The sequence below is a fragment of the Canis aureus genome, chromosome 25 (assembly GCF_053574225.1).
Source record: "Canis aureus isolate CA01 chromosome 25, VMU_Caureus_v.1.0, whole genome shotgun sequence".
Lineage (NCBI taxonomy): Eukaryota > Metazoa > Chordata > Mammalia > Carnivora > Canidae > Canis > Canis aureus.
In genome coordinates, this window is record NC_135635.1 from 37,337,663 (window position 1) to 37,360,416 (window position 22,754).

The 22,754-nt window shown below is 38.0% G+C and overlaps 1 protein-coding gene across 4 annotated transcripts; it reads right to left on the bottom strand.

The window, feature by feature from the left end:
* Positions 1 to 22,611, bottom strand: CLECL1 (C-type lectin like 1). 4 transcript variants are annotated; one of them, XR_013364328.1, is made up of 7 exons: positions 21,627 to 22,610; positions 21,428 to 21,509; positions 19,913 to 20,049; positions 5,976 to 6,130; positions 4,884 to 4,996; positions 3,114 to 3,174; positions 1 to 2,413 (listed from the first exon to the last, which is right to left on the bottom strand). XR_013364328.1 is itself a non-coding variant. In XM_077871117.1 (5 exons), the coding sequence occupies exons 2-5, from the start codon at positions 21,478 to 21,480 to the stop codon at positions 2,390 to 2,392; spliced, it is 369 nt and encodes a 122-aa protein (XP_077727243.1). In that variant the 5' UTR covers positions 21,481 to 21,509; positions 21,627 to 22,611; the 3' UTR covers positions 1 to 2,389. The 4 variants fall into 4 exon arrangements, 1 of the variants encoding a protein (XP_077727243.1); XR_013364329.1 differs by lacking the exon at positions 3,114 to 3,174; XM_077871117.1 differs by lacking the exons at positions 3,114 to 3,174; positions 4,884 to 4,996 and having other exon boundaries at positions 21,627 to 22,611.
* Positions 22,612 to 22,754: the final 143 nt, after the last annotated feature.

The following is a 22,754-nucleotide window of genomic DNA, read 5'->3' on the forward strand; positions in this document are numbered from 1 at the left end:
TTTAATGAAAAAAACAAAAGAGTGGTTTATTTCTCTCTATACAGATAAGTATTATCTAAACTAAGGGAAACTCTGTACAACTAGGAAAAATTATGCTGGGGAAACAATAAAACATGTTACAAATAATCTCAACAACATAACAAGTACTTATTTACTAACCATCAAGCATCAGGCACCTTGTCTCACCCACTCAGTGAAGATCATTGTCTTCCAGAGTTTACAGTACATTAATAAATACAAATAATTAAACAATGGCCAAAAAAATAGGGTATTAAATGTTAAGATTGGTTAAGTACAGGAAATTGTGAGAATATACACCAAGTGCATATAATTTAGTCTGGAGAGGGGAATGGTTAAAGAATTATTTTCCACCAAATTTTGCACTTATTTAACTGGCCATCTGAAAAATAAGCAAGAGTTAAACAGGCGAGTAAGAAAGGGAAGAATGTCAAGTGGAGGCAAACATCTGATTAGATTCAAGGCAAGAGAAAGCATGACACATTTGAGAAACTGAAAAAGTTTAAGGTGTCTGCATTATTACAAGCATAGTGGTGGGGGAGAAATGAAGAGGAGCCAAGACACAAAGGATTGGTAGGAGAGGGTCAAAGATTGAAGCAATGGAAAGCCCCTAAAGGGAATTAAGTAGTGAGTAATGTAGCCTGTTAGGAGGTTTAGACAATCACTCGTCATGATATGGAGAATGGACTTTGGCAGACAAAGCTAGAAGCACACAAAAACAACTGTTGCAGGAATCCAGGGCCATATGGTGGGTATGAAACTATGTAGATGGATTCAGAAATAATTATGTGATAAAAAAATAATTCATTCTCTTACTGAAGGCGAAAAGAAAGAAGTCAGGGTTGACTCCAGGGAGTCTGACTTGGACTAATGGTCACGTTGCTGCCATTCACTAGGCTAATGAGTTTAATTTTTAACATGTGAAGACTGAGAGGTTTTAAGATGTCCAATAGAGATATCAAGTGGGCAAACAGCTGTAATAAGGTCTGAGTTTGAAATATGGGTTTGGGAGTTATTAATATATTGATTACAATCAAACTTAGAGCATGGATGGGTTGAGCCAAGAATTGTGTATGATAGAGGATCTCCCCAAACTCTGAAGAATGTCAGTTTTGAAGAGATCAGAAGAAGAGATGCTTGAGAAAAAACTGAGGAGCAATAGCAGAAAACCTACATACAGGTTTAAGAGAGCATTGTGTCATAGATGCTGAGGTTACAGAATATTTCTAGAAGATAGGTCAATAATGAGCAACACTGCTGAGAGTTAAAATGAAAGCTAAAAAATCCTCATTGTGCTTTGCCAGAAGAAAGGCATTTGTGACATAATGAGAATACTTTAGTGAAATAGGAAAAGCAGAAACCAGATTTTAGAAGAACCTGGAGTAGGAGGTGGAAAGAGGAAAAAGCAAGAAGAAATAATTTCTAGGAAGTTTGACTTAAAAGAGGTGGGAGAAACTGGGCAGAAACTAGAAACCACATGTGGTTCAGGGAAACTTTTCTTGTGCTTTTGCATGTTTCATTGCTGAAAGAAAAGGAGGTAGAAAAAGAGAAAGGTTGGAGGAAGGAATCCCCTTGAAAAAATTAAAAGAGACACAATCCCAACTGTAGACTCAGAGATTTGATTTAGACAGACAGAGGGATACCTCTTTTTCAGAAATAGGAGAAGAGGAAAAGGAAATAAGTAAGATGCAGGTAAGTGTGTACACTTAGTATTAGAAAGTTCATGAATATATCTGATCGATTCTCTTTAAAAAATAATAGCTCCTTTGCTAATGTGAATAAGAGATGTAGGGAGAGAATTTTCCCTACATTAAAAATTCTTTTATTTATTTAGAGAGGGTGATAGAGAGGGAGAAGGGGCAGAGAGGAAGGAAGAAAAAATCCCAAGCAGACTCCTCACCCCCTATCCCGGGGGACGGCTCTATCCCATGACCCCAAGATCATGATCATGAGCCAAAACCAAGAGTCTGATCTTAAGGCACTAAGTCACCCAGTGCCCAGGGAGAGAATTATTGAGCAGACTAAGGGATAGTTTCTGTCTAAAATAGCCACCATATTGAATGGGATATAACTGTGGAAATACAGCACTAGTGACGAGCTAGGGGATGAGTTGATGAGGCTGATTACCCAGATTGATAGTGACACAAATCTACACCATTATCATCATCACCATAATATTGTTGCCAAAATAATGTGATTCAGCAAAAACACATAAATTACAAAGTCCTTGTGAATTGTTTTTATGGGAAGGATAAACTGGGATCAGTTTAGAGGTCATCTTCAGCAATCGTGTTGACAAATCCAGGAACTCTGATTGCAACATTTCTCAGAAAACACATCCTTCTTTGTTATCACAGCACAGGAATTATCTTCAACCTGGCCCAGGACTTGAAATCTGTATGGGGAAAAAGCAACATTCAGTTCTCATTCGGCTAAAAATACAACCGTGTATATTTTGTGTTTTCTCCCTTCTTAGAAGGGATGTACTCTCCAAGCTGGAGATCTAAGCCACTGTAATTTTCAGACAAGAAATGCCTGTTAAAAAAATGACTTCTTTAATGAAGGTAGTTGCTCCAAATAGTTTCTTAACCAAAGATGGTCATTCGTAAATGGAAAAGCTGCATGGAATTAAAATAAAAATGTGATTAAGAAGTAGTAGTTTCCTGATTCCATGTGACCATACAAAAAAAAAAAAAAAAGAGAGAGAGAGAGAGATCTTAGGGGACTATTATCTATAATGGTCTGAATGTTTGTGTTCCCCCCAAAATTCATAGGTTAAAATCCTCACCCATAAAAGTGATATGTTTGGAAGTGGGGCCTTTGGGAGGTACTTAAGTTATGAAGTGGAACTCTCATTAATTCCTTATAAAAAAGACTCTAGAGAGATTGCTAGCCCCTTCCACCATATTTACATGGTGGAAGGGATCTGTCTACAAGCCAAGAGGAGGGCCCTCACCAAAAGATGACCATGCTGACGTCTTTACCTTGGAGTCCCATTTTCCAGGACAGTGAGAGACAAATTTCTGTTGCTTGTATGCTACCCAGTCTGTGGTATTTTGTCATAGTAGCCCAAACGACTAAGAGGACAGACCTACCCTTTTAGGAGAAAATTTCATTTTATTACTCCAAAGGTTCCTGATTCAACTTTTTGAGTATCTGCAACAATGGAATAATGATACCAGCTTTATAACAGATAATATCATATTTATGATTCTAAGATTTAGAAATATCAACACATCTTAAAATATGAATGTTTTTCAAAAAACATTAGACCAATTCTCTGTAAAAGGTTAAACTACTAACCATTTCATTTTCCAGACCCAAATTCCAAGTGTCATACCTTTCAAAAATCTTCCTTCACTGTCTGCCTATAATAAGCCTCCTTACTTCTACGAGAGATCCTAAGAAAGAATGGTACATCTAGACTCTACATGTAAAATGTGGCAACAGTAACCCTAGTCAGAATGGGGGAAGGAGTGAAAGAATGAGCAATAGAGGAAGAAGATTTCTCCACTTTTAAACGTTTTAAACTCACATAGAGACCTCAGCAAGGGAATTTTTACTCATTTGTTTATGTATGGGGATACCCAAATCCTTTATCCATTACACAAAAGAAGGAAAAATCCCCTAAGTTCTATTTTTCCGTGATATTTTAAGCCAACTTTCTTTTCTTAAACTAAGCTATAAGGCATCTAAAAAATCAGAAAAAGAAAACCCTCAATTTTAAAAACAAGATTGGCAAATTAATAATTTTAAGCAAATTTGCAAGTGGGTTGACAGAGTATCACTTTAAAAACATAATGCTACATTTCTATTAGAAATAATCAAAGGTAATTTTTTTTAAATATTTTATTTAATTATTCATGAGAAATACAGAGAGAGAGAGAGGCAGAGACAGAGGTGGAGGGAGAAGCAGGCTCCCTGCAGGGAGCCCAATATGGGACTTGATCCCAGAACCCTGGGATCACAACCTGAGCCAAAGGCAGATGCTCAACCACTGAGCAACCCAGGAGTCCCTCAAAAGTAAATCTTAAAAGTTAATTTATTGTGCGATGTACAGAGAGTATGGCATGGGTGGGTATATGGAGTGTAAATTTTAACAAGAAATATTGTAAATAGTCTCTGTGTAAGAATATTCATTTTAGGGTGACTTTTTCTGTTTCAGAGCATTTTTTTCCCTACCCTCAGTCTGGTGGGCCTGTTTTATCCCTCCAGAGCATCTATCTCTCCAGAGCCTTCCTAAATCCCCTTAACTTCACATCTCTTTGAGAGACACAACAAAATTTCATATTTTCAAGAAGTATAATTAACTTTTGATGCTGAGGGTAGAAAGTTTCACCCTGGGCTCCCAGGAGCTTCTGCTTGCATTTTGGGGATTAGTGCCTAACCCCAAAAGATTTTAGAACTCTCTACCCATGGCATTTAAGTAGAAATGAATGAAGTGCATAAAAGTAGATACACATATTGTTGATTAAGGTGATAGTATTCAAAAAGAGTCAAATGCTATTTGTTGTATTATGTATGACATATGCCTTAATATTTCCCAATAATTGAAGTCTTCCTACTAATCAAAATAAGGATTGTTTGGTAAACTTTCAAGAAATACTTCAAAGGAAATGAAATTTAGAGAATTTTACATTAGCTACACTTTCCCATTTCTATCTCTAGCATTATAGATAAACTCAGAGCTCAAATAAGAAAACAAATTAGCATTGGAGACTTGATTTCTCTAAGGCAAATTTCCTAATCATTCACACATTAACAAGATCAAAGTCTTCAGTCTATGGAACCATTTGGTTATCTGGAGTTTCAGACAACCCCCAGGAGGGATTGGCTGCTGAAAGACTCAAATGCTAAATACTCACAACTGTAAATTTAATAGGGTGCCATCCAGCCAGGTCTATGTCTTTTGTGGGTGTGTGATGTTCAATCCAATCCAAAAGTAAATTCCATCCTGTATATTACTCTATATGATATCCTATGAAAGAGGATCCAGAGGAAACGGAGTTAAACCTATTGAAATAGCCTCCTCTGATTTTGTCCAGACTTATCTCCCTATCCAAGAAAACCTTAAGAAGCTTGAAGAAGTTTCCTATAAATTTAGGGAAGGAAACTGTATAGGAAAGTTTTCAAAACACATGACTCATATATATTATGTGCAGGCATGTGATGGTTACTGGAATTGATGGGGATGATGATGTGAACAGCAACTGCTGAAGGAGCTCAAAAAGGATGTGAAGGCAAAGCTAGGGATGAATAGATCTTCTTGAAGGAGCAAGAACTATTCAGATTGCTGTTGCCAACGTGCAGTCTTGAGAAAACTGATGCCTATGGTAAACGTACCCACAAGTAAAGCTACAGAGCCCATCATCCCTACCCAAGATGCTAGGGCTATTGCCAGATACTGATAATGTTCAAAGAGCTCTTATCTTTCCTCCCAAGAGGTAATGTGGAAAGACAGCACTGATATTCCAGTTTTGCCATTCATATGCTGAGTGAAATTTTACAATCTGTCCGGTTCTGCAGATTCTTCATATGGAAATAGGGAAAATACTGCCTATCTCATAAAGTTATTGTGAGCACTAAGTTTTATAGCATTGTAGCATGCCTACTACCGTGTCTGGCACCTACTATGAATTCAATAAATGCCATAATTATTAGCACTATAATTCTTTTATTAAAAAAAAACAAAAAAAAACCTACTTTGGAGCACCTGGGTAATTCAGTCCCTTAAGCGTCTGCCTTCAGCTCAGGTCATGATCCCAGGGTCCTGGGATTGAGTCCTGTGTCGGGCTCCCTGATCAGGGGAGAATCTGCTTCTCCCTTTGCCCTTCCCCTTGCTCATACTCTCTCTCTCTCTTTCTCAAATAAATAAAAATTAAATCTTTTTTTTTAAATAACCTACATATTTCTCTCAGTTTTAGAAGGTATAATTTTTGTGGTGAGTTAGTTCTTACCAGTTCAGCCTTGTCTTGAATCATCAAGAGATGTGATTTCATTATTAAACAGGATTTTTGGCTATTTGTCCATGATTTAAAGGTTTTTAAAAAATGATACCATTTCCCCTTTTTCTGCAGCCAGTTATTAGGCCATAAGTTTAGCCTTGGTTTTACTGAAATGGAAAAAATAGGGAGAAATAGAAGAGCAAGGTTTGAATATCAAAAAAATGCACTCATTTTGTAAACTTTTCCCTTAAAAGTAAAGATTTTGCCCCACTTTTAATTAAAGAAGTTCTTGGGCAGCCCTGGTGGCTCAGCAGTTTAGTGCTGCCTTCAGCCCAGGGCGTGATCCTGGAGACCCGGGATCGAGTCCTACATCAGGCTCCGTGCATGGAGCCAGCTTCTCCCTTGGCCTGTGTCTCTGCCTCTCTCTCTCTCTCTCTCTCGCTCTCTGTCACTCATGAATAAATAAATAAAATATTTTTTAAAAAAGAAAAGGAGTTCTTTTTGGTATTTTAATGTATTTTAATGCACATGAACATATGAAATATTTTTCCTTACATGAAATGAATGAGGTATATAAAAGTATTAATTTCATATTCCTCATTTTGTACATAAAGTTACTAAAGTTAAGGCTAAGTACACTTAAATATACTTAAGTATAAAGTGGGAGACTGATGTAAAGGTGAAAGAACTTACTCAAAGCTATAACTATTACAGCCAAAATAGTAAACCATAGGTCATACAGAAACAAAGTAAAACAAAGAGTCTAAAAGGCATCAGGAGAAACCTGCTGTGGAAAAAAAATACATATATATTCTTTTCAGAGCCCCTGGTTGGTGCAAAAATATATATATATTTCATGATATGCTTTATCAGTAACTTTGTAAAACAAATTGTTCACCACAACCCCAATATCCTCAATGACCACCAGATGTATCTCTCTGAAAAAGGAAAAACTGGAAAAATAGACACTAACATTAAGCTATATTCAAAAATAGATACAAAGGTTTTAAGTGAATCTTATATTTTAAGCTGAGTGGTAGGTACATAAGTATTGATTGCATTCTATTTAACTTTTTGTATATCTTGGATATTGCATATTTTTGAAATATCCACAAAATTGAGTACAAACTTGTCTGATATGTTAAACGAGATGAACATGAAAATGTAAACTATAAAATACTCTGTATAAAAGTTAGTTATCACCGGTAGAGCTTTTTGAGAGATAGTATGAGGAATCATGTTACTTGGGGGAAAACATCACATACTAAGTTGCTATTTTGAATCAGCAAAGTAACCCAATTTGCACAACACTCTTCCCAGAGCATTTTATTTTATAAGTAATAACAACATGGACATTGAAATAGTATGTTAGTGAACTAGGTTTAACCTGCACTGGCTAGGAAAAATACCTCAACACACACTTCAAGACCAAAACTGGGGACAAATTTTAGTTCTGCTGAAATTTAGTATTGTAAATTATTGACAGAAATAAATGAATTTAAGTTCTTCTGCTTATTTAGAGGTTTACTGTGACATGCCTTTTGCTATGGTAGCATTTGGCCTCTAAAATAAAACATTAATTATTCACTTCACTCTTTGTTGGCCTGCAAGTCACATACCAGAGCAATAAAGAAGCCCAGGCTCTTGTCAGTGTGGTAAAATGGAAAGAAATTTCCATTGGAAAGTATAATTATTTAGAATGTGGAGATTATTATTGATATGACAAGGAAAAAAATGATGAAAACAGCAAACAATTTTTGAGTGCTTTAATGCTAGGACCCCTATGGTAAAAAGGCTTCCAAGTGGTCTAGAGAAACCTAGAAGGTAATTAATGTACAGGGAGTAATATAGAATGGCCATAGCAGAGAAGCACTGAGTTGACCTATTACAGAAATGCAATATAAAGACTAAAGTCTGAAGGGAAAAGTGCCTACAAAAGCATTCACATTAGTTATATTTTTCATAATATTTTCCATCACTCTCTATGATCATCAATGTTTAATTAGAATGTACTTATTATTTATCCAAACTTAATCTGAGGTTTAGAAATATATTTTGGCATACTTCGTAGTATCTAAACAATGCAAAACTTTATAGTTTTTGGTAGATTGTTTTTACTTAGAAAATAGTTGTAACGTGGGAGAAAAGGTTAATTTTCTTATTCTACAATAAGCACTGATAAACACTCAGGCACCTGGGTGGCTCAGTCAGTTAGGCACCTGCCTTTGGCTCAGGTCATGATCTCAGGATGTCAGGCTCTCTGCTCATCAGGGAACCTGCTTCTTCCTCTCCCTCTGCTACTCCCCCTGCTTATGCTCCCTCTCTCTCTCTCTCTTTCTTTCTCTGTCAAATAAATAAAATCTTTTTTAAAAATAATAAAAAATAAATGCTTATTTTTTTTAAAAAGAACAAAAACCAGTTTAGAGTAAAAATGTAAATATCCAGTGTATGTGACTTTATTTTTAATTTGTGTATTATATAAGAAATTTAACTAAATACAACTATGTGTATTTTTGTCAGATTATATCAGTCTTATAGTCTGAACTGTGTGTGTGTGTCTGTGTGTCTGTGTATCTGTGTGTCTGTGTCTGTGTCTGTGTTAGAAAGGTTCCGAGGGTAAGAAGTTGCAGGTAAAGATAAATATTCAAAAGAGGTGGATTGGATCAGCAATGAACAAAGACTTGAGGTTGAGAGAGTATGTTGCAATTTATTATCATATGGAGGTTTGTTTTGCTGGAGGCTGGAGTGCAAAAGGGAGAGTTGCATTGTGAGAAATGAGACTTGGCATAAGGTTTATCCTGAGGTGGTTGCTTTTAAGGAACTGCAGACACTGAAAGTCTAAAAACCTAGTAGAAATTATCCTTTTGTAAGAGATATTTATATTTACATTTACAAGGGAAATCTCCATTAGCAAGTGTGTCCTTCCATTCTGTGCCAGGAAGAAGAGGATGACCAAAATCTCTAGAAACTTTTCAAAGGAGAAGGCATGGATTTAACTTTTCACAACCATATACTTGTTGACTGGGCTTTGCCTGAAAACCTCCTGTAACTGGTGAAGGGAGGAAAAAATTTACCTTGTCTAAGGCTTCTCCCAGATGGACTAAGAATTATATTCACATGAGACAGCCTTCAGAGCAAAACCCAGAGTTTCATTACATGTGCATGGAGGCTCAATAATGAAATGGAGACCCAAACAAATGACCACAGGCAGTTTCAATACATCTTAGACAGAGAGATGATTAGTTTGTGAGGAAATGACCAGATGCAGAAAACAGGTTCGGAAGCTTTATATTACCAAGGAGTTCTAAAGAATTTCGGCTAAGGTTGTGTATTAGAAAAAAAGGAACAAAGTTTATTTGTTTGTTTGTTTATTGGCTTTAAAGTTTCCAATCTCTTGTGATAAGTATGTGTTTTTACTTCTCTGTATGAGGAGCATACCTTTCATATAAGAAATTTGCTTCCTACTGTGAGGGTGATAGAAGAGAGGGATGGAGTGTCCCCACACCTACAATTTCCCAAGTAGCTTCAATTCAAAATCATTTATATGCCATTGTGGTACATTTGGGGCAGCCTGCCCTTGGCGCCTACACCTGCTCCCCTGCCCCAACATTTTCTTTTGTCTTCAGCTGGAGATGGCATATAAGATGGTGGCTTGTGCCTTTTTGGGGAATTACTCAATTTTCCTGGGTATCTTACATGTACACAGAGAATGTAAATGTTATAAAACTTCAGTTTTTCTCCTGTTGATCTGTCATTTATTACAAAGGGATCTCACCAAAAATGTAGAAAAGTAAAGGGGAAAGGATTTTTCCTCCCTGGCCACTGATTTGCATTTTAGAGAGATCTTACTGGCTACAGTATGGAAACAAATAGAAATCTAGGTGATGATAAATTAATAATTAGTAATCACCTTCTTTGTGAGACATACTGATCTCCAAATGCCTTACAATTGGATCTTTCCACATTAATTTCTAAAGGATGATCTAAAACACCTTAATCACATATAACAAATGAAATTACAAACAGCAATCAACGGAGTATAGAAAAAATAGGTACATAAAGCTGGAATTGTAGAGTAAAAGGCAATGACATCCACCCATTTGAAGCCAATGCATTTCCCAGTTTTCCACCAAATCACCTCCAACAACAGAGGACAATAAACTTGTTTCTCAGGGACTTTGGCACAATTTCCTGAAAAGCTGATTTCTCTTGAAGTTCTTATGCAGCTGCTAACATCCTAATCCTTAATATATTTGTGAGTTTGATTAAATATGATACCATCTACCATCTACATTACTTCCCATCAAATAAAGTTATTACAAAAATATTAACTCTATTGCTATCGAGTAACCATTATATCATCCTTAACCATACCTCCTTATTTGTAACTTACCTTTAGAGATACTATACTCATGTTTAGCTCAAGATGCTGTTCTAGACCCCCATCCGGAAAGTTTTACCAGTTTAAACTGCATGTGGCAGTGCCATTTGACTTTATCTTTATTACCTCATACATTAATCATGAGATTGTTAAGGGTAGTGACTTTTTCTTAAATTCCTTGCCATCTCAGTAAACCAATTACTTTGTATTGGCCTAGAAGCCTCCTCTGAGCTTCTCTTATTTGACTAAAAATAGAAGCTTCTGAGGTATGAGACTGTAATAAATTCCTCTTTTAAGTCATTTACTCTCAGGAAAAAAAAATAAATGAATAAATAAAAAACAACTACAAATCGACTATGAACTCTACCATAAAGGCCTTTTCTAGAGAAATTTTGTAACTTTGGGAAAGGAAAGACTACTTACACCTCTGTATGCAAACACTATTACTAATTTTGTCATCTCCAGTTTCTTCTTCTGAAAAAGCCATTTGTCTTTCCTAAAAAAAAAGTATTTGTTTTTCCCAGAGAAGCCACTCCCCGTCACCTTTCTCCTAGGAAGCTGGGTATATAAACCTTTAACTGTAACCATCTAGAGCTAGCTACTTCTTTTGTTACCTCTCCTATGAATGCGAATAAATCTTTTCTTCCTGTTAATTGGTCTGTTGACAGTTTAATTCACAGTCTCCCTGGTACTAAACTTAAGAGGGTAAAGGAAGTTTTTGCTCCTCTACAATGCAGTGAAATATAACCACTTACTTGTGAAGTTTGTATTGTCCTGCTGTTTCCTGGGAGAAATATTCATACAATCACAATCTTTGGTTCCATTCTCACTACTTAGGCGACTTACTAACAAATGAAGAGAATTAGTAACACTAATTAAATTTCTACAAATATAAGCTTGTGCCTTTTAATTATCTGTTAAAATAAAACTACAAATGATTGTAGACACTGGTGGCTGAGAAATCTCTCTATAGCATTTCAACTCTATAATTTGGCAAAGGCTGAATGAATCTAGAGACTCGAGAGATTTCCACTTACAAAAAAGTAAGTAGAATCAAACAATAAAAAAATATCTAAGTAAAATTAAAAATATATTGAAATTTTTATCTGTTTCATAGGATAGAATGCTATGTGATCTTGAATGGGTTACACAGCTTTTCTGTTTCTCAGTCTACTCTCAGTCTATAAAAGTAGGAAAAGCTTAACAAACTTAGTTGTCTTGAGGCTAAAAAATAATTTATGTAAAATGCTTATCACAATTCCTAACACATAGGAGGTCACAACAAGGGTGCCTGGGTGGCTCAGTCAGTTAAGTGTCTGACTCTAGATTTCAGCTCAGGTCACAATCTCAGGGTTGTGAAATCAAGCCCTGAATAGGGCTCTATGGGGAGTATGGAGCCTGCTTAAGATTCTCTCTCCCTCTCCCTCTGACCCTGCCCACCTCTAAATAAGAAAAAAAAGAAGGTCACAACAAGTAGAAACAATAACAGATATAGTTACCCATAACTTTTCTTGAAGTAGAGCTCATTTGGGGAATAATTCAAGTGACTTTTTCTTAAATTCCTTGCCATCTCTTATATGAATATATCACAATTTCTTTAACCAATTCACTTGTTGTTGGACATTTGGCTTATTTCCAGTTTGAGCTGTCAGTCAGAATAAAGTTGCTATGAACATTGGCATATAAATCTCTGTGTGAATATATGCTTTCAATATTCCTGAATAAAAACCCAAGAGTGGAATGGGCTCAGTCATATGAAATGTGTATGTTACATTTTTTAAAATAACTTTATTGAGATAGGATTTACATACCATAAAGTTCATCAGCTTAAAATGTATGATTCAATGTTTTCTAGCATACTTACAGGGTTACGCAACCAAACATAAAACCTTGTAGCCATTAGCAGTCACTCATGCCCCCTCTCCACCTGAGTCCTTACCTACCCCAAACCCCAAGAAACCACTAATCTACTTACTATCTCTACAGATCTGTTTTTTCTAGATATATTACATAATGTCATATAATATGTGGCCTTTGTCACGTAGCACAATGTTTGCCTTTTTAAGAAATAGCCAGACTGTTTTCCAAAGAGGTTGTACCATTTTCTGTTCCCCCAGCAGTATCATACGAGTTCCAATAGCTGTGTCCCTTGCCAAAACTTAGTATGATCAAACTTTTTGATTCTGTGCAACACAAGTGTCCTGGTCTCTAATTTTAATTTTCATTTCCTTAATAACTAATGATAAGCATCTTTTCATGTGATTACTTATCATCCATGTATCTTTTTTTGTGAAGTGTCCATTCAAATTCCTTTTTTAATTTCTTGTTTTACGATCACCGAGTTTTGAGTGATATATATATATATATATATATATATATATATATATATATATAAAATATATATTTTTCTCTTCAAGACCTTTAGGATATATGTGATTTGCAAAAATGTTTTTCCTAATCAGTGGCCTGTCTTTCCATTTCTTTAAAAGCTTCTTTCAGGGGCACCTGGGTGGCTCAGTGGTTGAGCCTCTGCCTTTGGCTCAGGGCGTGATCCCAGAGTCCTGGGATGGAGTTCCGCATCAGGATCCCAATAGGAAGCCTGCTTCTCCCTATGCCTATGTCTCTGCCTCTCTTTCTGTGTCTCTCATGAATAAATAAATGAAATCTTTAAAAAAAAATAACATGCTAAAAAAAAAAAAAAGAAAGAGAGAGAGAACATCTTTCAAAGACCTGTTCTTAATTTTGGTGAAGTCCAATTCATATGTATTTTTTTATTATATGTATATTGCATTTGGGGTTGTATCTTAAAAAAATCTTTACTTACCTCAAGCTTAAAAGATTTTTCCTCTGCTTTCTTCTAGAACTAGTATAGTTTAAGACTTTATGTTAGATCTATGACCCATTACAGATTATAATTTAGAGATAATTGACTTGGCTAATATTTGTATATTATGTGAATTATAGATTTAAGTTCATTATTTTTGTATATTGATCTTTTATCCCAAAACCTTGCAAACTCATTTGTTGATTGTAGTAACGTTTTTTTTAAATTTTCTCTAGTATTCTCTACAAATCACCTGCAAATTCTGCATTTCCAGTTTGGGTACTTTTTATCCTATTTTCTTTTTTTTTTTTAAGATTTTATTTATTTATTCATGAGAATACACAGAGAAGAGAGAGAAAGAGGCAGAGACACAGGCAGAGGGAGAAGCAGGCTTCAGGCAGGAAGCCTGACGTGGGACTGGATCCTGCGTCTCCAGGATCACACCCTGGGCTGCAGGCGGCGCTAAACTGCTGAGCCACCGGGGCTGCCCTATCCTATTTTCTTGATTTACTATAGATTTTCTGTGTTCTATTTCATTGATTTTTCGATTTTTCCCAGCTTTTTCCTTTCTTCTGCTTACATTGGATTTCATTTGCTTCTTTGTTCCTAATTTTGTAAGATGAAAACTATAATCCTTCATTTAAGATCTTTCTTCTTTTCTTTTAATTTTAATTTTTTTAATTATTTATTTATGATAGTCACAGAGAGAGAGAGAGAGAGAGGCAGAGACACAGGCAGAGGGAGAAGCAGGCTCCATGCACGGGGAGCCCGATGTGGGATTCCATCCCGGGTCTCCAGGATCGCGCCCTGGGCCAAAGGCAGGCGCCAAACCGCTGCGCCACCCAGGGATCCCTCTTCTTTTCTAATATGGTATTGAGAGCTATAAATTCTTGAATAAGTACTGCTTTACTAATATCTTATAAATTTTTATGTTTGTATTCATTTACAAATAGTTTCTAAATTTTCTGATGATTCCTTATTTGATCCATGGATCCATTTATAAATGAATCCATTTATGGATCCTTAAATGGATTTATTTAGTTTACAAATATTTGGGAATTCTCTAGTATCTTTCAGTTGTTGATTTCTAATTTATTTCCATTTTGGCCTAACATAAAACATAGCATGTTTTCTATAACTTGAATAATTCTTCATCTATTAAGATTTGTCCAGTTTTATGGCCCAGTATATATATATTAAGCATTCTGTGTATTCTTGTAAAGCATATGTATACCGCAGGTGCTGAGTGGAGTGTTCCATAAGTGTTAATTAAAGCAAATCATTGATTAGGAGAAAACATTTGTAAATTATCTATTTGGTAAAGGACTTTTACTCAGAATATATGAAGAACACTTTCAGTTCAATTATAAGAAAATAAGGAACCTAAATTAAAAATACTCAAAATATAGGAATAGACATTTCCCCTAAGAAGATATATAATTAGCTAATGAGTACCTGAAAAGACGTGTTTGGGATACTGCTTATGAATGTGATTATCAAATAATTATTAGCACTCTGTTTTGTCCTGGGAACTCTAGCAGCCCTTGTTTCTCTGGCTTCTAAGCTCTTTTTCAACTCAGGGAGGTGCCAAGATGGGCTTTGCCTGGAGTCTCACTCCACTGCAGCCTGGAAACATCCTCAACTCAGTAAGCTAGAGCAATCGTAGAGCATACCTCATTTGTTTCTCATTTTTCAGAGATGACTATCATCCATTGCCTGAGGGGGTTTTTTTGTTTGTTTGTTTCAAATGGAACAAACAGAACCAATAGATGTTTGTTTGTTTATTATAGTAATTGACTCATGCAATTATTGAGACTGAGAAGTCTTGCAATATGCTGTCTACAAACTGGAAAACCAGAAAAGCTGATGGTGTAATTCAGTCTGATTCCAAAGGCCTGAGAGACAGGAATGCCAATGTCTAAAGGCAGGTCAAGACGGATGTCTTAGCTCAAGCAAAGAGCAAATTCAGTCTTCCTCTGTCTTTTGCTCTATTCAGGCCCTCAATAGATTGGATGATGTCCACCTGTCTCGATGAGGGTGATATTCTTTACTCAATCTACCAATTCAAATGCTAACCTCTTCCAGAAACATCTTTGCAGATTCAAGCAGAAATGCACAGCTATGGGGCACACCTTAGCCCAGTCAAGTTGACATACAAAATTAAGCATCTATGCCCCCTTTAATAGCTTAGTTACAGCCTGAAAGAGAACTGGGTTAGCAAGAGCGAAAAAATTAAAAGGTTTTCGTTGACTACAAGCTCAGTATGCATCAGTATCATAACAAGGCTGCCAAAGCAAAGGGAAATATATAACAAAGCAACTTTAGTTTGGCTTAAGAGAGGTAAATGGTCTGGAATGAGCAAGGCAATGTTTCTACTCTGCCTGCCTTGCATGAATTAGATCACTCCTGGAATACTGCACTCAATTCTGGGCATTGCTCTGAACTAGACCTGGCAACATGGGGCACAAATGAAGAAGAGAGCCTCTGTGGGTTTTCCACTTACTTGGAGTGATCTGTCATCTCAACTTCCAGCTTAGACTTACACATTAAGAGAAAAAGTCATTCATTCATTCAGCACTTACTCTCTGAAAAGCATAGGATGTGTCCAGAGGTGGATCTGCTTTGAAGCTGGTGAAGCTGAAGCTTCAAACTCCTTTCTTATCTGGGTCCCTCCTAAGGCATTGGATGAATCTAGGCAATGTGTCTTCATGGCCGTATTTTTTGCAAACTTGTAAACCTAAGATATAACTAATCAATGCTGTCTCTTTCTGTTTTGATCTGTCTTCCATCTCATCACATTTCCTTCCACAGGTATTGATGTCATTGGAAGGGTGGCCAGCATTATTTTTTATCTTCTGAAGAGGAAATTGAGTGGCATTTTCAACTTAGTTAAGTGGCATGAATGTACATAGTTTTCTGTCATATCTAAGTATATTAGGTATAAATATATTCTTGCTAGCCTTCCTGCCATAGGTATGGCTTCTAGGAATACTCTTAACTGCCATGGTACAGATTTACCTTGTATCTTAACATAAAGGTGCAAGACTACAGATCATATCATGATATGACTGGATCCTATGGAACCCAGAACCAGAAGCAAGTAGGAAATATGGGGAGGGGAACAAGATTTGAAATGTACAAAGCCATAACCCAGTCTACGGAAAATGCTTCCAAGTATCACACAAGTAAAATTGTTAGTGGAAGACTCATTGTCATTCATACTTAGACAAAATGAAATTTTCTTTCTGTAGGATAACACAAAAATATACTACATCACTGCAATGAGGACATCTGTGGAAAACGAAAGTCATCAAGTCAAAGAGTACTTAAGATTCATCCTTGAACAAGAACACTTGAAATGTCCCCAGATCTTACAGCTATTTTAGGAAATAACATGATAAACATAGCATTACCATTAACAAGTTGTAATGTGCAAAAGAATTCAAAACTCGTAATAATACAAAACAAGGGTGGGTCAACCATGCTTACTATCAAAAATAGTACTACAAATAGCATTTTTTAAAAATTAGGTTTCCTCTTGATCCAACTTAAGTGGAAGTGGAGTCTGAATTACAATTTAAAAATCAGAAAATATCACCACTGCGAACAAATCTAGAAGATCATAAAATAAATAAACAGCAAAATAAAGCTATTAAAATGCTTTTTGAGGTCACAGAACTATGAGAAAGACACAGGTCTATATTTGTGATGAGGAAAACCAGCTGTACAGAGAAAGAGAAAACAAATGTAGGAGGGAATAATCTGCTGCTCCTGAGACTAAAAAAATGACTTCTAGAATGTAAGGTTATATAACCTAAGTCTTCAGAGAACCATTTTGGTTCTAAATCAAAAATCAAAATTTGTTACTGGTGGTTTATGTAAAAGAAGTAATAGGATAGGAGCCCAGGTCAATTAAAGATGTGATGAGCCAATGTAAATTTTTTTTTAATTTTTATTTATTTATTTATGATAGTCACAGAGAGAGAGAGAGGCAGAGACATAGGCAGAGGGAGAAGCAGGCTCCATGCACCGGGAGCCCGACGTGGGATTCGATCCCGGGTCTCCAGGATCGCGTCCTGGGTCAAAGGCAGGCGCCAAAACGCTGCGCCACCCAGGGATCCCAGCCAATGTAAATTTATTGAGAGGATCACTGAGTTTGTGCTAGATATCAGAATACCCACAGAAGCTAAAGCTCTAATTGCTCCTCTCTGTGATAGTTTACCTATAGTTTGAGACCTGAAAAGTTAATTATTCTAGTGTTTCAACATTGAGATTATGTTCCATTCATTTATTTTTTTTCACTTAAAATTTTAATCAGATATGAGTCTGATACCTACTTATATCTTAAAATTGTTTTTATTCCTTATAAATAAGACAGCTTAAATTGTGAAATGCCCTTCCTTTCATAAGACTATTAAAAATATTTGCTATTGGAGCACCTGGTTGCCTCAGTTGGTTGAGGATCTGCCTTTGGCACAAGTCATGATCCCAGGGTCCTGGGATTGAGTCCTGAGTTGGGCTCCCTGATCAGTGGAGGGTCTGCTTCTCCCTCTTCCTCTGCCCTCCCCCCACTCATGCGGTCTCTCTCTCTCTCTCAAAGAAATAAATAAAACCTTTAAAAAATATCTGCTACCTGGGGCAGCCCCGGTGGCTCAGTGGTTTAGCACCACCTTCAGCGTGATCCTGGAGACCTGGGATCGAGTCCCATGTTGGGCTCCCTGCATGGAGCCTGCTTCTCCCTCTGCCTGTGTCTCTGCTCCTCTCTGTGTGTGTGTCTCTCATGAATAAGTAAAATCTTTAAAAAAATAAAAATAAATAAAAAATATCTGCTACCAATTTTTCTATGACGAATCCTAATTTACATCACACAAACAAAGAATGACTGGTCTACAGTATGGACATATATAGGATGAGACAGAAATTTGGGCACAGTTTTTTAAATTTGAAATGTCCGTTCAGATTCTTTATACCTTTTGACACATTTCAGCAATGTCTCACATTTTTAAGAGGGGAAAAAAGGTCTATAAGTCTCAAGTCAGAAATGAGCATTTGAAGTATTAATTTACTTTTTTTCTGAACAAATAAGTACAAATATTCTCAGTTGTTTTCTCTAGTTCTTACTACATATTCTGAATAATCTTGAATTATCTTGAAAGATAATTACATGGTCATCTTTGAAATAATACTATTTCTGAATGAAAGAGTTGATTTCCAAGTGTTAGAGAAAGGAAGCACTCTGACTAGAGAATCAAGTACAATTTCTGTGAAGAGGAAAGATAGCATCTCATGTTCACACATAACCTGCTATTTCCACCTGGCCGCAGAGAAAAACACTTTAGCCACAAGCTATATATGACTTGATCACAGCAGTGCATCAAATATTGTAAAAATTTCCTTTGTTCTTTTTGTGCTGATGAAAACATAACACGTTTGAAAACAAATCCTAATAGAACCAGGACATGTTTTGGGGGATTTTGTCTCACAACTCCTCTGATAATAATCTTAAAACCAGATTTTTATGTTAACATAAAAATTTGATTTGTTGACCCTGAGATGGCAATATAGATTGAAACAATGTAGAAATAATTGCAGTCTAGTAAAAAGTGTTTTTGTTACTAATGAAATACATAACTGTGAATCATAGAATTTGAATGTGGGAAGAGATAATGAAATGGACTATATTTGTAACTTTAGAGCTGAAATCAACCATAGATACAAGCATTGTTCCAAATTTGTCATCACAGTTTTTAAAAAGTACAGATTACTGTTCTTCAACCCAGAAGATTCTAATCCAATAGACTTGGGACAGTATATGGAAATATATACATATATATATTTTTGAGAGAGAGAGAGAGAGCAAGCACAAGTGCCTGTGCTTTAAAGTTGGAGGAGTGGCAGAGGAAGAGGGAGAGAGAGAGAATCACAAGCAGGCTCCACACTCAGCATGGAGCCCCACACGGGGCTTGGTCTTACCACCCTGAAATCATGACCTGAGCTAAAATCAAGAGTCCGAGACTTAACCTACTGAGCCATGCGGGCACCCCTGTGCCCCTGGGAATATTTATTTCATACAAAAACCCCAGATTATTAAGACACACGTTGTAATATGGAACCATTGATCTAAACTAATAGTTCGTTTCTGAAAAAGAAAAGAAAAAAAAATTAAGGTCTTAACTGGTCACCCAGATAACTGTGATAAAGAAGAAACTGGAGCACAGTGTACCTACAGAGGCATTCTTCTTATCATACAATATTGCTCTATTAATTATTGCCTATGTTATTATAGAAGTGACTCTTTTATTCCAATAAATGTACTTTGACTAATATGAAATTGATAGCTTAAAGAGAAGTTATTTTTATTTCCACAAATACCTCAATCTCTACTAGCTAGGTTATATGCCAGGTCATATTTTCCTTCAGTATCCAAATCAAAATATTCCTAGCTCTCTCTCTCTCTCTCTCTCTCTTTTTTCAACAGAAGAAAGTCGGTATTTACAAGGTTTCTCTTCCCATACCTGATTCCAAGGAGAATTTTATCTTTTTTTTACAAATATGCATTAAATGTTTATTACTGCAGCCAAGATGGTTCTGCAAAGTAAAATTGAACTACAAAGAGGTTGAGTAGCTCGCCCAGAGTCTCAGAAGAAATGAGCAGAAAGTCAAGCAAGGCCTCCCACAGGCAGTCTGGTTTCTACACTTAATCCTAAACCACTACCATCTGGAGCTCTTGGCAAAGCCACTCACCTTCTAAGCAAAGTGAGAGGAGCCCTCCGTAGAGGTTGAGGTCACTATCTCTACCTTCCTCTTGGTTTCGAGGTGCTGCTGCTGATGCACTACCCTCAGGGAAGCCAGCCCCATGGAGCCCACGGTTTGGAGCTGTCCTGGCAGATAAGGCAGGAGAGAATTCAACCAAAGATTAATCACTGTGAACTCTGAGGGGCTGAGAGAGGACCACTGCTCCCCTTGTGGTATCCTTCACATGCAGGAGAAAAAAAGCACCCCCGGTGGGGGATGAGGTGGGTGGGTGGGGGGGTACTTTTCATAAACGTATCTCCCGGAGTTGAAGAATTATAAAAGGCGCCCCTTGTGGATTGACGCAGAACCCTCCAGAACCCACCCAGATGCACCACTTCAGGGTTTTCTTAAAACTGATCATTCCTCTCGCCGTCCTCTCCTGCCATAGATGTAGGCTTATTTTTTTAGACCAAAATTGTTTGCTTTAAAAGTACTTTCGCTATTTAACAACATTCTAGCCGGGGTATTTTGCCTTAGAGACCGTGACATTCTTTACAACTGCCGAACATATTGACGGTGCGGCTGGAAGGATTTAATGATACTGCGCATAGGGAACACCACCCAGTCCGTCAGGCTTATGCAAGGACTAGCAGACTTGACAGTGTCTCTCGTTTAAAAAACATCAGCAATGTTCTATCGTGTTTTCTTTCCGTTTCGCGGTGAAACTAGGTGGTTTGCAGAGCCACCTGCACCAGCGGAGTACGGTTGAAGCGGAGGAAGTGGTGCACTCACTGCAGTTATTTTTCTCTTTGCAGGCGCCGAGGGAGGCGGGGGGCGGAATGGGTGGGCGAGGACGTCCGGTGCTCGCGGGGCCTCGCAGTGCGGCGCCGCCCCCCCCCCAGCCGCGCGCTTGCGGCACCGCCCTGCAGCCCACCCGGGACGGGCCTGGAGTGGGGAGGAAGGGGCGGCCTCTCCGCACCTCTGCGCAGAAGAGCGGGGCGAGCTCTCCGGGGCTCTCGGGCAACGCGATCCCTCCCTGCTCCCCCTCCCCTCCCTGCTCCCCCTCCCCTCCCCTCCCTGCTCCCCCTCCCCCCCCTGCTCCCCCTCCCCTCCCCTCCCTGCTCCTCCCCTCCCCTCCCCGCTCCTTCCCTCCCCTCCCCGCTCCTTCTCCCCTCCCCGCTCCTCCCCTCCCCTCCCCGCTCCTCCCCTCCCCTCCCCGCTCCCCCTCCCCTCCTTGCTCCCCCTCCCCTCCCTCTTCACCCTCCCCTCCCTCCTCCCTCCCTGTCCTCTTTCCTACCCCCTCCTCTCCTCTCCCCTCCCCCACACGCTGGGCCTCTGCGGGGAGCTCAGGCACTAGCCCTGCCTACCCCCGCCCAGAATTAAACGCGGGGGCTGGCCTCGCGGGGACCATCGAGTGGGCGAGGGGTCGAGGAGCGAGAAGCGGGCTCTGGATTCCCACTGAGGGAGGCCATTGGTGACCTGTACAGGGCCAGTTTTGGTGAAGAGGTAAAGAAACAGACTTACCCAGATGGGTTCCACGGAGCACGGAAGAGAAGTGAAGAGGGGATTGTAGACATCTCTTTTGAAGAGCTGTGTTCCAGGACACCTGGGAAGTGTAATCAAAGCAATGCAATCGTGATTAAAGCTGCTCCTTTAACCCAGAGATCCTTAGCTTTTCTAGACCCTGGTTGATGTCGACTTATTTAGGAGTTAGATTAGTTACTTTGGAACCATTGTTTTAGGGACACCAGGGTGGCTCAGTGGTTTAGCCTCTGCCTTCAGCTCAGGGCCTGATCCTGGGGTCCTCAGATGGAGTCCCACTCGGGCTCCCTGCAAAGAGCCGGCTTCTCCTTCTGCATGGGTCTCTGCCTATCTCTGTATGTCTCTCCTGAGTAGATAAATACAATCTTAAACAAACGAAGAAACAAACACAAACAAAACCATTGTTTTATTCCTGGTTGCAAAGACAGAGGCAGGCCTGGAGTATCGAAGCTCCAGAGTGGGTACTAGAAACCAGAAAGTTGAGCCCTGAAGGCATAGCTCCAAGGGCAATATAACACCACATGACATTCTCTTCATGAGGTTTCCCAGGGCACACCATGCTGACAGTATTCTCATTATCTTATTTACATTTTGCGAATAGAGACCTCTAGATTTCTACTCTCATCATCAGAGACATTTTCCTCAGATAAAATTTAATTAGATGCCTTAAATAAAATTTAATGTCTTAACTCTTGAGTAGTATACAGTCTATTGACTAAATATAAATTTCCTAATGTAGAAAAGCATAGTGTGTCAAAGATGTCCTGGGAGAGATTCAGTTAATAGGGTTCTATGTTTTCCCTACTACAAATAAGGCTGCAAGGTGCATCACTGCACAGGTGCTTATTCTAAGAACTTCTGCCCCAGTAGAAAAGTACAACATGGTTCCTTGGAAAGTCTATCGTTTGACTATGAGTGTGAAAGTTACACTAGTGTAAATCTTTATTCGATTCCTTCAAATACTAACACACTATCACATCTTAAGATTATTGGTGAAAATGGGTGTTTTCTGAAACCTGAAGAGAAATGAAGGAAGATACTCCCCATTCACATCTGTTGAACAGAGTGTATACAAAAAGGGAAAAATGGGAACTAAATCTTTGGTCCATAAACTATATAACTGACCACCATATCACAAATAATACACCATTTCTTTAGCAGGAGGCTAAGATTTAAAGCCCAAAATTATTGTGCTTCTCTTGTTCTTCAGTTTTCTACAAGTAAATAAAGTGGACCTAAAATAGGGTTTGTGAAAATAACATAATGCTGACTTGCCATTTGAAACAACATGGCAAACAAGAAATATCAG